At 49.3% G+C, this 15,446-nt stretch overlaps 1 protein-coding gene across 1 annotated transcript in view; it reads left to right on the forward strand.

The window, feature by feature from the left end:
* adam10b (ADAM metallopeptidase domain 10b) overlaps positions 1–15,142 on the forward strand; it is a 31,920-nt gene extending 16,778 nt beyond the window's left edge. The window contains exons 5-16 of the mRNA XM_079859639.1: positions 709–797; positions 1,234–1,374; positions 1,515–1,607; positions 7,246–7,429; positions 7,517–7,680; positions 8,579–8,762; positions 8,893–9,043; positions 9,902–10,085; positions 10,825–10,933; positions 12,028–12,248; positions 13,464–13,590; positions 14,379–15,142. Of these exons, the coding sequence (XP_079715765.1) occupies positions 709–797; positions 1,234–1,374; positions 1,515–1,607; positions 7,246–7,429; positions 7,517–7,680; positions 8,579–8,762; positions 8,893–9,043; positions 9,902–10,085; positions 10,825–10,933; positions 12,028–12,248; positions 13,464–13,590; positions 14,379–14,587 (1,856 nt within the window). The 3' untranslated portion in view covers positions 14,588–15,142. The remainder of the gene's footprint in view (positions 1–708; positions 798–1,233; positions 1,375–1,514; positions 1,608–7,245; positions 7,430–7,516; positions 7,681–8,578; positions 8,763–8,892; positions 9,044–9,901; positions 10,086–10,824; positions 10,934–12,027; positions 12,249–13,463; positions 13,591–14,378) is intronic.
* The last annotated feature ends 304 nt before the right edge of the window (positions 15,143–15,446 follow it).

The following is a 15,446-nucleotide window of genomic DNA, read 5'->3' on the forward strand; positions in this document are numbered from 1 at the left end:
TAGCCTGTCTTCATCTGAATTATAGGAGAAACTGGTTCTATTTTCATCTTCTGGGTTTAAAATCTTGACGTTTCCTCATTCTAGAGCTTCTGACTCATCAGTGTCTCATGAATATTCATGAGCCTGCGTGTCCTCATCCAATGAGAAGAGGCGTCTGTGATTAGTCCTGTTGATAAGAGAGCAGTCATGGATCGCAAAAGAGTGTTTATTTCTGCATGATCCATCCGTAGCGTGTGCAGCGCTGGGCTAACCCTAACCCTAACGAATGCGAATGCTTGTAATGTTTCCCCCGGTCTTAAGGTTTTGTTCAGGAGTGTGTTTGTTTATTTTTTGAGTTCCGGACAGATGCTGCTGTTTTTCAGAGTCTACCCTGAATACATTTGAGAGCTTTTGTCAAAAACCAATTTTAAAAACCTATAGTTTTTTTTAAATATCTCTTTTAAAGTTTTAACTTGTTTCTCGCCTTGAAAGTAGCCATGGAAACCGGCATGACGTTAAAACCTCAACCAGCCAACAGTTCTCCTGACTCTATGCCCTGAAACAGCTTCAGTGCCGTTAACTCCTGTTGATCACACGTCTCTCTGCAATGCTTGATTCTGATTGGTCGATCGTGCATTCAGCAGTCACATGACCCTTAACTTGATTGGTTCTCAGCTGTGCTCATGGATGTGTTTAGTTAATGATAATGTGCTGATCTGTGTCTGTCAGATTATCCTCATAAATACGGGCCGGAGGGCGGCTGTGCGGACTCGTCAGTGTTCGAGCGGATGAAGAGATATCAGGAGGACCCGCTGAAGGTCAGACCCTCCAGAGCTGAACTCTTCACTGACACACACACTCTTATGCGCTCGCATCCTCACACATTCACGGTTTTGAAGTTTACACGGAGATGATCACGTAAACTTGCACCTTGGATCCCGTTTCAAAGTTTGCGTTCTCGAGCACCAAACACTGTTGTCGTGCGAATGAACGGCCGGAACGCATGAAAAGTTTCTGTCTTCTGTGAAAGTGTGTGTCGTGTTAGCAGCCCCTAAGTTAATAACTAATGATCTTTGCAAGGGAAGTGAATCAATCAAAACTAACTTTATCTGGACAATAACTTTATTCTAGATCTGCTGTAAAGACAAACAATCTCTGTTACTGTAATCTCCTGTTATCACTGTAAAGCTGCTTTGAAACAGTCTATATTGTTAAAGCGCTGTATAAATGAAGGTGAGTTGGCTGTCTCTGCAGGAGAAGTCGTCAGCGCAGGATCAGGCGTTACTGAGGAAGAGGAGGATGACTCAGGTGGAGAAGAACACCTGCCAGCTCTTCATCCAGACCGATCACCTGTTCTTCAAATACTACAAAACCAGAGAGGCCGTCATCGCTCAGGTACAGGTCTAACCACAGAGATGATGAAGAGCGTGATGATGATGATGAAGATGATGAAGATGAGGGTGATGATGGTCATGATAGTGATAGTAGTGATGAAGATGATGAGGGTGATGAAGATGTACTGTGTGTCTCCTCAGATCTCCAGTCATGTGAAGGCCATCGACGCCATCTACCAGGGCACAGACTTCATGGGCATCCGCAACATCAGCTTCATGGTCAAGAGGATCCGGGTCAGTCACACACGCGACACGCTCAACACACGACACACTCAACACGCTCAACACACGCGACACTCAACACGCTCAACACACGCGACACACTCGACATGTTCATCACACGCGACACGCGTGACACAATGGACACGCTAGACACACGCAACACAATGGACACGCTAGACACACGCGACACAATGGACACGCTAGACACACGTGACACAATGGACACGCTAGACACAATGGACACGCTAGACACACGAGAGACAATGGACACGCTAGACACACGCGACACGCGTGACACAATGGACACGCTAGACACACGCAACACAATGGACACGCTAGACACACGCGACACAATGGACACGCTAGACACACGTGACACAATGGACACGCTAGACACAATGGACACGCTAGACACACGCGACACAATGGACACGCTAGACACACGCGACACAATGGACACGCTAGACACGCGACACAATGGACACGCTAGAAACGCGCGACACAATGGACACGCTAGACACACGCGACACAATGGACACGCTAGACACGCGACACAATGGACACGCGTGACACAATGGACACGCTAGACACGCGACACAATGGACACGCGCGACACAATGGACACGCTAGACACGCGCGACACAATGGACACGCTAGACACGCGCGACACAATGGACACGCGCGACACACGCGACACAATGGACACGCTAGACACACGCGACAATGGACACGCGCGACACAATGGACACGCTAGACACACGCGACACAATGGACACGCGCGACAATGGACACGCGCGACACAATGGACACGCTAGACACACGCGACACAATGGACACGCTAGACACACGCGACACAATGGACACGCTAGACACGCGACACAATGGACACGCGCGACACAATGGACACGCTAGACACAATGGACACGCGCGACACAATGGACACGCTAGACACGCGCGACACAATGGACACGCTAGACACACGCGACACAATGGACACGCTAGACACGCGACACAATGGACACGCGCGACACAATGGACACGCTAGACACACGCGACACAATGGACACGCGCGACACAATGGACACGCGTGACACAATGGACACGCTAGACACGCGACACAATGGACACGCGCGACACAATGGACACGCTAGACACGCGCGACACAATGGACACGCGCGACACAATGGACACGCGCGACACACGCGACACAATGGACACGCTAGACACACGCGACAATGGACACGCGCGACACAATGGACACGCTAGACACACGCGACACAATGGACACGCGCGACAATGGACATGCGCGACAATGGACACGCGCGACACAATGGACACGCTAGACACACGCGACACAATGGACACGCTAGACACACGCGACACAATGGACACGCTAGACACGCGACACAATGGACACGCGCGACACAATGGACACGCTAGACACAATGGACACGCGCGACACAATGGACACGCTAGACACGCGCGACACAATGGACACGCTAGACACACGCGACACAATGGACACGCTAGACACGCGACACAATGGACACGCGCGACACAATGGACACGCTAGACACACGCGACACAATGGACACGCGCGACACAATGGACACGCGTGACACAATGGACACGCTAGACACGCGACACAATGGACACGCGCGACACAATGGACACGCTAGACACGCGCGACACAATGGACACGCTAGACACGCGCGACACAATGGACACGCGCGACACACGCGACACAATGGACACGCTAGACACACGCGACAATGGACACGCGCGACACAATGGACACGCTAGACACACGCGACACAATGGACACGCGCGACAATGGACACGCGCGACACAATGGACACGCTAGACACACGCGACACAATGGACACGCTAGACACACGCGACACAATGGACACGCGCGACACAATGGACACGCGCGACACAATGGACACGCGCGACACAATGGACACGCGCGACACAATGGACACGCTAGACACGCGCGACACAATGGACACGCTAGACACACGCGACACAATGGACACGCTAGACACGCGACACAATGGACACGCGCGACACAATGGACACGCTAGACACACGCGACACAATGGACACGCGCGACACAATGGACACGCTAGACACACGCGACACAATGGACACACGCGACACAATGGACACGCGCGACACAATGGACACGCTAGACACGCGACACGCGACACAATGGACACGCGCGACACAATGGACACGCTAGACACACGCGACACAATGGACACACGCGACACAATGGACACGCGCGACACAATGGACACGCTAGACACGCGACACAATGGACACGCGCGACACAATGGACACGCTAGACACACGCGACACAATGGACACGCTAGACACACGCGACACAATGGACACACGCGACACAATGGACACGCGCGACACAATGGACACGCGCGACACAATGGACACGCGCGACACAATGGACACGCGCGACACAATGGACGCGCGACAATGGACGCGCGACACAATGGACTCGCGACACAATGGACACGCTAGACACGCGCGACACAATGGACACGCTAGACACGCGCGACACAATGGACACGCTAGACACGCGCGACACAATGGACACGCTAGACACACGCGACAATGGACGCGCGACACAATGGACTCGCGACACAATGGACACGCTAGACACACGCGACATAATGGACACGCTAGACACGCGACACAATGGACACGCTAGACACGCGACACAATGGACACGCTAGACACGCGACACAATGGACTCGCGACACAATGGACACGCTAGACACGCGCGACACAATGGACACGCTAGACACGCGCGACACAATGGACACGCTAGACACGCGCGACACAATGGACACGCTAGACACACGCGACAATGGACGCGCGACACAATGGACTCGCGACACAATGGACACGCTAGACACACGCGACACAATGGACACGCTAGACACGCGACACAATGGACACGCTAGACACGCGCGACACAATGGACACGCTAGACACAATGGACACGCTAGACACGCGCGACACAATGGACACGCTAGACACGCGACAATGGACACGCTAGACACGCGCGACACAATGGACACGCTAGACACGCGCGACACAATGGACACGCTAGACACGCGCGACACAATGGACACGCTAGACACACGCGACACATGGACACGCTAGACACGCGACAATGGACACGCTAGACACGCGACACGCTAGACACACGGGACACAATGGACACGCTAGACACAATGGACACGCTAGACACGCGACACAATGGACACAATGGACACGCTAGACACAATGGACACGCTAGACACATGCGACACGCTAGACACACGGGACACAATGGACACGCTAGACACAATGGACACGCTAGACACACGCGACACGCTAGACAATGGACACGCTAGACACACGGGACACAATGGACACGCGCGACACAATGGACACGCTAGACACAATGAACACGCTATACACAATGGACACGCTAGACACATGCGACACGCTAGACACACGGGACACAATGGACACGCTAGACACAATGGACATGCTAGACACACGCGACACGCTAGACACACGCGACACAATGGACATGCTAGACACACGCGACACAATGGACACGCTAGACACAATGGACACGCTAGACACAATGGACACGCTAGACACAATGGACACGCTAGACACAATGGACACGCTAGACACACGCGACACGCCAGACACACGCGACACAATGGACATGCTAGACACAATGGACACGCTAGACACACGCGACACAATGGACACGCTAGACACAATGGACACGCTAGACACGTGACACAATGGACACGCTAGACACGCGACACAATGGACACGCTAGACACACGCGACACAATGGACACGCTAGACACGCGACACAATGGACACGCTAGACACAATGGACACGCTAGACACACGCGACACAATGGACGCGCGACACAATGGACACGCTAGACACGTGACACAATGGACACAATGGACACGCTAGACACGTGACACAATGGACACGCTAGACACACGGGACACAATGGACACGCGTGACACAATGGACACGCTAGACACGTGACACAATGGACACGCTAGACACAATGGACACGCTAGACACACGCGACACATGGACACGCTAGACACACGCGACACAATGGACACGCTAGACACAATGGACACGCTAGACACACGCGACACAATGGACACGCTAGACACACGGGACACAATGGACACGCTAGACACAATGGACACGCTAGACACACGCGACACAATGGACACGCTAGACACAATGGACACGCTAGACACACGCGACACAATGGACACGCTAGACACACGGGACACAATGGACACGCTAGACACAATGGACACGCTAGACACAATGGACACGCTAGACACACGCGACACGCTAGACACGCGACACAATGGACACGCTAGACACAATGGACACGCTAGACACACGCGACACAATGGACACGCTAGACACGCGCGACACAATGGACACGCTAGACACGTGACACAATGGACACGCTAGACACAATGGACACGCTAGACACACGCGACACGCTAGACACACGCGACACGCTAGACACGTGACACAATGGACACGCTAGACACAATGGACACGCTAGACACACGCGACACGCTAGACACACGCGACACGCTAGACACACGCGACACAATGGACACGCTAGACACACGCGACACAATGGACACGCTAGACACACGGGACACAATGGACACGCTAGACACACGCGACACAATGGACACGCTAGACACACTCGATAGTGATGTAGTACTCGAGTCCGGTCTCGAGACCGATTTCTGCTTTCTCGGACTCGACTCGGACTTGTTCTTACAAAGACTCGGTCTTGACTCGGACTCGACCCTTCAAAGACTCGGTCTTGACTCGGACTCGGCATAGGCGGTCTCGTCCCATCACTAGTCCACTAGAATACATACCACTAGAAAATTTTAATTGACTGTTCGCAAAGACCCGCCCCTCTTAGTTACTGTCGCTATGTCCGACAAGCTACACCGTTCTCACGCCACACCATGTTCTCACGTAGTGAAAGATACATTGCGGAGCAGAGAGGAGACTGACAACACGCTGACAGACAGGACAGACCAGGTTACTTTTCGGTTACTTTTGATATTAAACATATTGAACAAAGTCTCGCCTTTCAAATTTGGTCATTTTTTAAAAGAAATTTAAACAATAAATACCGTTTTGTGGCTCTTAAATGTGTAGTGACAGATCGCTGTAGAGCATCAGTTAAAGCTGCTCGTGAACCGATCATCTCTTCCTTCTAGTTAATTTATAGCCTCAAATAAACATGAACAAACATAAGAAGCAATGTTGTTTTAACCACGGCGTCAGTACACTCCGTGTTTCAAGTTCAAATCCTCCCATGTTAACCAACGGACTCGGTCTCGACTCGGACTCGACCCTTCAAAGACTCGGTCTTGACTCGGACTCGGCATAGGCGGTCTCGTCCCCATCACTAACACTCGACACACTCAGTGGAAAATATTTTGCGGGTGTAAATGACTTGAGGGAAGGATGTAAATGGAAGGATGAGGAGGGGACCTGTAGTTGAAGCTGGTTCTGACTGGTTTGTTGCGCTGCTGGTCTCAGATAAACACCACCAGTGACGAGCGGGACCGGACGAACCCGTTCCGCTTCGCTAACATCGGCGTGGAGAAGTTCCTGGAGCTGAACTCAGAGCAGAACCACGACGACTACTGCCTGGCCTACGTGTTCACGGACCGGGACTTCGACGACGGGGTTCTGGGTCTGGCCTGGGTCGGGGCTCCCGCCGGTAAACCAGCGCTTCTGCAGGAGAACCCTGAGTGAGTGAGTGTGTGTGTGTGTGTGTGTGCTGATGTGTGTGTGTGTGTGTCCTCAGGGAGTTCTGGAGGCATCTGTGAGAAGAGTAAGCTGTATTCCGACGGGAAGAAGAAGTCTCTGAACACCGGGATCATCACGGTGCAGAACTACGCCTCACACGTGCCTCCCAAAGTCTCACACATCACATTCGCACACGAGGTGGGACACAACTTCGGCTCGCCGGTGAGTGGATGCACACACGTGACCGACACACGCCTGACTGGAGACATGTGGCTCGTGATCTGACGGCGTGACTGCAACATTAGTGTTGATAACTAACGTCTCAGGGTTAGTTATGATGATGATGATGATGGTGAATATTAGGGATGCACAATTAACCGAATTATGGATGCCTTGATTACGTAATCGTTCAAAGCCGCAATAAAAAAAACATTTCTTGCATTACACGTACACGTGTGTTTAAGAGATGTGTTTAGAGCATGTCATGTTGTGAGAGGCGAGTCACGACTGCTTCAGAGAACCAGCACAACAGGAACTAGCAGAGGCGCTAGTGTGCGCTGAGATAGAGTTGAGTTTGAGTCTCTAACCTCAGAGAAACTGACTCTCCGTCAGCCGTTATACTGCGCTAGTAGCGGAACTCTTCAACTGCACATGCTAATGCGGCGGCGCGCTGTTTATCGCTCCACTGTTTATAAAGCGCAAAAGAAACTACGAGCATGAAACGCTGTTGCGTTGTGCATTGGTAAGTCAGGAAATAACAGTAAAATACCAATAATCCCGTTACTGGCACACGGCGCATCTCGCTGAGAGGGGTTAGCATGCTGGGATACTCTTCATTATTCATCAGGAGCAGTTTCCATGCGTCATTAAAAGTTCTAGTATTGTGTATTATTGTTGTTCCCATAACCAATAATAAATCCTTAAAAAAGTGGGTGGGGCTTGTTGAGCATGGGGGAATGTGGCGAGTTGAGAACCTCTGGTATAAAGCCATTCAAAACATCGTTTAATGTAAATTGTGATAATCGTAATTAGTAAACGCAATTACAAATTCAAGGTAATAATCCACACTTATGATTTTTGTCATAATCGTGCAGCCCTAGTGATGATCTTCTTCCCTCAGCATGACTCCGGGTCGGAGTGCACTCCGGGCGAGTCCAAGAGCCAGGATAAGAAGGAGCGGGGGAACTACATCATGTACGCGCGCGCCACATCCGGAGACAAGCTGAACAACAACAAGTTCTCGGTGTGCAGCATCAAGAACATCAGCCAGGTGCTGGAGAAGAAGAGGGGCAGCTGCTTCGTGGGTGAGCCAATCAGAGCCACTGATGGAGCGAGTCCTGCAGGTCTGAGCGCAGCTGATGTGTGTGTGTGTGTCCGTGTGCATGCGTGTGTGTGTGCGTGTCGTGTGTGTGCGTGTGTGTGTGTGTGTGGCAGAGTCCGGGCAGCCGATCTGTGGGAACGGGCTGGTGGAGCCGGGTGAGGAGTGTGACTGTGGATACAGTGACCAGTGTAAAGACGACTGCTGCTACGATGCTAATCAACCCGACAACAGGAAGTGTAAACTCAAACCCAACAAAGTCTGCAGGTACACACACTCGAACACCGGGCCGAGTCACGTTTCCCCTCAGTCCCTTTGCTGTGATTCTCCGGACAGTTTCTCGTGTGAATCTCATTCATCATGTCCTGAGTGTAAGATAACACCCTCCTGTTCTCTACACTGAACAGAAGAAAGTCTACATCACAACGCTCAGTGCAGAAGTGTTCATTCTTGAGGCTTATACTCAGTTTCCAGTAACACTTTACAGTAAGAGCCCATTAGTTCATGGACTAACAGTGAGCAATAGCTGCTTTCCTGAAGCTTCTAACCCTTTAGTGAATCATTTGTTTTGAATCAGTGATTCGTATCAAACTGGCAAAGTCATGTGATTTCTGTAAATAGGCTTCAAAATAGTTTTTAACTTATCTCAGATCAGTTTTATTAATTTGTAGCCATTTTAAATGACTCATTTGTATAAAAAAGTAGGAGTTGTTGTTAAAAATATTGGTCTGATTGATCAAGCTCTCCAATCAACTAGAACAAACCCTACAGAACTCCCACGAGGAAACCCGTTCCTAGCGCTGCTGGCTTCAGGGACCCGGATGAGCCGGTGCTTCTGCTCTCAGCGGCGGTTATCTGGGAAGAGGGTCAGGTGTAATATCTAATGTTGACCGATAGGGCCTTATGGTAAAGTGTTACCCATCTTCCCCAGCCTACATGCACTTCTGCAGCGTGACCTGATTGGGTTGATAAAGGTTATCGTTTCCCACTCGCATGTCCTTGAGTCAGATCAGGAGAGAAGTGTTTCTTTAGTGTCAGGGTTAGGGTCCCTGTTCTCTCAGTCATGAGTGTTGTGCGATATATGTGCTGAGTCAGGGGTCATGTGTGTGTGTGTTCTGCTGTCAGCCCGAGTCAGGGCCCGTGCTGCACGGCCGAGTGCGGTTACAAGAGCCGGAACGAGAAGTGTCGAGAGGAGTCCGAGTGCGCTCACCAGGGCATGTGCAGCGGAGCCTCGGCCCAGTGCCCCACATCAGAGCCCAAGGCCAACTTCACCGCCTGCCACGGGGACACACAGGTGTGCCTCAACGGGGTGAGTGAGACACACACACACACACACACACACACACACACACACACACACACACACACACACACTCACTCTCTCTCTCTCTCTCTCTCTCTCTCTCTCTCTCTCACACACACACACACACACACACACACACACACACAAGAGTTGGGGTCACTCATTTTTAGATGTTTCCTAAATGTGATGGCTCGTTTCTCCACATGTGTTAGTAGAGGGTATTGGCCTAATTCTGCCCTGCATGCGTTGTTGGGTGTGTTCCTCTGGACACTCTTAAGGTGATGATACACAGGGCAACTTTTTGAGCAATGTTGCTGGGCAATGTTGCCGTCAACGGGCAACCAGATGAGACACAGGGACCACGACCGATCTAAATTATCCAGATAGAAATTTATTGCCCATTTTCAATGGGAAAGTGCCCAAACAACAATCTCTCGCCAAGATTGCCCAGCAACATTGCTCAAAAAGTTGCCCTGTGTATCATCACCCTTACAGAACTCGGCATGCAGGGTTTCAATCGGATTCTTATCCCATTTGTCAAACTGGTGATTTAGGAGAGGACCCCAAACTTCACTGCCATATAATGCAACTGGTTCTATGACTGATTGGAATATTTTGAGCCAGATTCTGATTGGTATTTCAATTTGGATAGATTTCTTGATGGCATAGAAGGCCCTTCTTGCTTTCTCTTTCAGGTCATTCACTCATTAATTCTCTCTCTCTCCCCCCCTCTCTCTCCCTGTAGGGCTGCTCGGGCTCCATCTGTGAGAAGTATGGTCTGGAGGTGTGCACCTGTGCTAGTGTGGACGGCACCGACGAGACCGAGCTCTGCCACGTCTGCTGCATGGAGAAAAGTCAGTGTTACAGTTTACATTTAGAGTCGCTTCATTTACATCAATGTAAAAACAGACACAATGATGAACAAGTAACAATAATATATAGTTTTACTGATTAAGTAAACCTACTTTATTCATTTATGTTTGTAAAGAAACCTCATTGCTTAACTGACAACGACATCACTTCCTGTCGGCCACTGTAACTTCTGTTGGGTGCAATTCGCAACCTCACCACTAGATGCCGCTAAACATTACACACTGCACCTTTAACGCAAGGCATAGTTTATTAATAAATGATGATGTCATGAATAACAGTAGTGTATTACTGAGGCCGTCTCTGATCACGTGCTGTAAAACAAACGTCACTGAGTAGATCGTGCTGGAGAGTTCAGATTTCTGCAGTATTATCCATAAATGTGTGCACTGATGTTTAACCAAGTTCTTTTTTGTTTTCGGCACACATACATGAGAATATTTGGAGAATACACTGCCTTTTTAATGCAGTTATTAAATGAAACGCAAGATGGCGCCAGTTGTATTTGTATGAAACGAGTTCGTGTAAAAATATCTGATTTCTAAAAGCCACATTTGACAGAATGACATCATAAACGCATTAATGATCATGCCTAATCTAAAGATGATGTTATTCTCCTGCTCATAACAGCCGTTTGGGTCAGTCAGTCAATATGCTGTCCAGTGAAATACAAACTACACTGAATATTCAGTTTCTTTTAAATCGTAATTTATATGTTTATTACATTTAAATGTCCATTTAATTATTCTTGGTTTATTTAATGTTTTAATGTCAGTGTTTAACAAACAGTAATGCTTCATTTTACTGTGGCCCTGTTACACATTTGACATCATCTTACATAATAACAGTAAATTATGCATAATTACAATCAAACCAAACCATAAATAAAAGTACAGTTGTGTGTGTATAACAAGGGCATTTAAAATCAAGTGTAACCAAAAACTTAAATATCTAGAACAACAGTAAACGTTATCTTTTGTTGTACTTCAGCACGTTATACAGTGTTTACTGAGATGCTTTACATCAGACCTGCAGCCTTCTCTGTCACTGACCGTGTGTGTGTGTGTGTGTGTTACAGTGAACCCCAGCACCTGCAGCAGCACTGGCTCCGAGCGTCTCGCACGCTTCTTCAATAAGAAGGTCACGACCCTTCAGGCCGGCTCGCCCTGCAACGACTTCAAGGGTTACTGTGACGTGTTCATGAAGTGCCGTCTGGTGGACGCCGACGGTCCCCTGGCCCGCCTGAAGAAGGCCATCTTCAACCCCGAGCTGTACGAGAACATCGCAGAGTGGATAGTGGCAAGTGTTACTGTGTGTGTGTGTCTGTGTGTGTGTGTGTGTGTGTCTGTGTGTGTGTGTGTCTCTGTGTGTGTGTGTGTGTGTGTGTTTCATCTTCAACCCCGAGCTGTACGAGAACATCGCAGAGTGGATAGTGGCAAGTGTTACTGTGTGTGTGTGTGTGTGTGTGTGTGTGTGTGTGTGTGTGTGTGTGTGTGTGTGTGTGTTTCATCTTCAACCCCGAGCTGTACGAGAACATCGCAGAGTGGATAGTGGCAAGTGTTACTGTGTGTGTGTGTGTGTGTGTGTCTCTGTGTGTGTGTGTGTGTGTCTGTGTGTGTTTCATCTTCAACCCCGAGCTGTACGAGAACATCGCAGAGTGGATAGTGGCAAGTGTTACTGTGTGTGTGTGTCTGTGTGTGTGTGTGTCTGTGTGTGTGTGTGTCTGTGTGTGTGTGTGTCTGTGTGTGTGTGTGTGTGTGTGTCTGTGTGTGTGTGTGTCTCTGTGTGTGTGTGTGTGTGTGTGTGTGTGTTTCATCTTCAACCCCAAGCTGTACGAGAACTGCCCAGAGTAGATAGTGGCAAGTGTTCCTGTGTGTGTGTGTGTGTGTGTGTGTGTGTGTGTGTGTGTGTGTGTGTGTGTTTCATCTTCAACTCCAAGCTGTACGAGAACTGCCCAGAGTGGATAGTGGCAAGTGTTTCTGTGTTTCTGTGTGTGTGTGTGTGTGTGTGTTTCATCTTCAACTCCAAGCTGTACGAGAACTGCCCAGAATGGATAGTGGCAAGTGTTACTGTGTGTGTGTGTGTGTGTGTGTGTGTGTGTGTGTGTGTGTGTGTGTGTGTGTGTGTGTGTGAGTGTGAGTGTGTTTCATCTTCAACCCCGAGCTGTACGAGAACATCGCAGAGTGGATAGTGGCAAGTGTTTCTGTGTGTGTGTGTCTGTGTGTGTGTGTGTCTCTGTGTGTGTGTGTGTGTGTGTGTGTGTGTGTGTGTGTGTTTCATCTTCAACCCCGAGCTGTACGAGAACATCGCAGAGTGGATAGTGGCAAGTGTTTCTGTGTGTGTGTGTCTGTGTGTGTGTGTGTCTCTGTGTGTGTGTGTGTGTGTGTGTGTTTCATCTTCAACCCCAAGCTGTACGAGAACTGCCCAGAGTAGATAGTGGCAAGTGTCCTTTCCTGCGTGTGTTTCTGTTTGTGCATTTCTGTGTTTGTGTTGACGAGTGTGTTGTGTGCGCAGGCTCACTGGTGGGCGGTGTTGCTGATGGGAATCGCTCTGATTATGCTGATGGCAGGATTCATCAAGATCTGCAGTGTCCACACTCCCAGCAGCAACCCCAAACTGCCTCCGCCCAAACCCCTGCCAGGTGACCGGCCCTCAGCGCACGTCCATACACACACACACACATCACGTGTCCATACACACATACCCTATATTGACAAAAGTATTGGGACACCCCTCCAAATCAGTGAGTTCAGGAGTCCCACACTTCCATGGCCACAGGTGTATGAATGCAGTCAACTGTCCATCCTATTAAAAATGCCTAGGCTTAATAGGCTATATAAGATAGTTGTAAAAGAGTTCTCGGAGCATATAAGCCCTGCCCGCTTCCCGCTCGCGCTGTTCTGTATATCAAAAGCCAACTTGATGTGTTGAATGCTCAGAGCACGTTATAAAACGTATTCTTAAAATACACATTTCTGTTTTAATAAATGCTCATAGTAAATCATAGTATATTGCCTAAAACATAACATAAAAGATAGGTACAAAAATAATCAGTGATACATTTGCGACCCATTAAAAATTAGGGTCGCAATGGCATTTCAAAAGGTTGCATATGCGACCATTTTGGTCGCAGTGTAGTTCCTTGACTAATGTTAACTAATGACACCTAATTGCAAAGTGTTACCATAATAATAATAATAATAATAATATTTTAATGTTTATTATTGGAATGTAATGTGATTTAATGATTGTTATTATAATCCCAATCAGAGCTAAGAGTTTCTGTTAATAAGAAAATACATTAACTTTTTCAGATGTTATGCTCCTTATGTTGTGGCAGTTTTCCCCTGTGGAATATCAATATTTTCCTCTGTAGTGTAAAGTTGCAGGATTGAGTGTAACGTCCGTGTTTCTCTCTGTCTGGTGAAGGAACGCTGAAGAGACGGCGAGCTCAACAGGCGGCTCAGCAGCAGCAGCAGCATCATCAGCACCTGAACCAGAACCAGCACCAGAACCAGCACGCTCACGGGCACCAGAACCAGCGGCCGGCCCCCCGTCCAGCCCAGCGCCAGCCTCAGCCTCAGCGCCACCACCGGCAGCCCCGCGAGAACTACCAGATGGGCCAGATGAGGCGCTGAGAGCCGCCGGTCCACGGCCCGACTGAAGGAGTCTGACCGTGGAGCCGGGCTTTACTCCAAAGAACCACACCGGGCCGCCGCTCCTCATCATCACAGTAACGCCAGGCTTCATCCGGGATCACGCACTAAACTGGAACGCTTGACGGGAACATGTCCGGTGTCCGTAATGCTTCCGCAGACTGGAGTTTCTCTTTGGAGTAAAAACCAACCACAACTCTGTCCTTCATTCCCTCACGGAGCAGCTGCACTCCTGAGTTTTTGTAATGATCGGTTTTGTTTGTTTGTTTGTTTTTGCCCTCGCGTGCCAAGGTTTACCGGGGTATTTGTAGATAGAGCGTCTCCTGTAGTCACTTCTTTCCTTTGAAAACCCTAAAGACTCAAAGTGGTTTGATATGAAAACATCTTTTTAAGGAAGCGAGTGGAGCTTCGGCCCGAATCGTCGCCACCTGCTCGGAAAAGGACTTTTATTTTGTAAGACCAGAAATATTACGCCTTCCCTTTTCCAGACTCACGGCTGTATAGAGAAACGATATTAGCTGTATTATACGAAGATTATTTCTTCTACTGTCGATAAGAGATTTACAGTTGCAGTTTTGTTGACAACACTCAGGACTCAAAAACGCTCAAACGGAGGCGGTGGTTCAGCGCGAGGAGGACAGGTCACGCGCAGCCGCCCGACGTCATTCCACCGTTTACGTGCTTCATTCTGTGTGTGTGTGTTTGTATATAGCTCATCTAGAATCACGTCCTCACGTCCACTGCACTTCCGGTACACACCCAAACAAGGAATGTGCATGAAGAACTTGATTTTAATGTGTGTGTTTGTGTGTGTTAGCGGTACAACCATGAAGATGAAGAT

The sequence above is a fragment of the Squalius cephalus genome (assembly GCF_949319135.1).
Source record: "Squalius cephalus genome assembly, chromosome: 23".
Lineage (NCBI taxonomy): Eukaryota > Metazoa > Chordata > Actinopteri > Cypriniformes > Leuciscidae > Squalius > Squalius cephalus.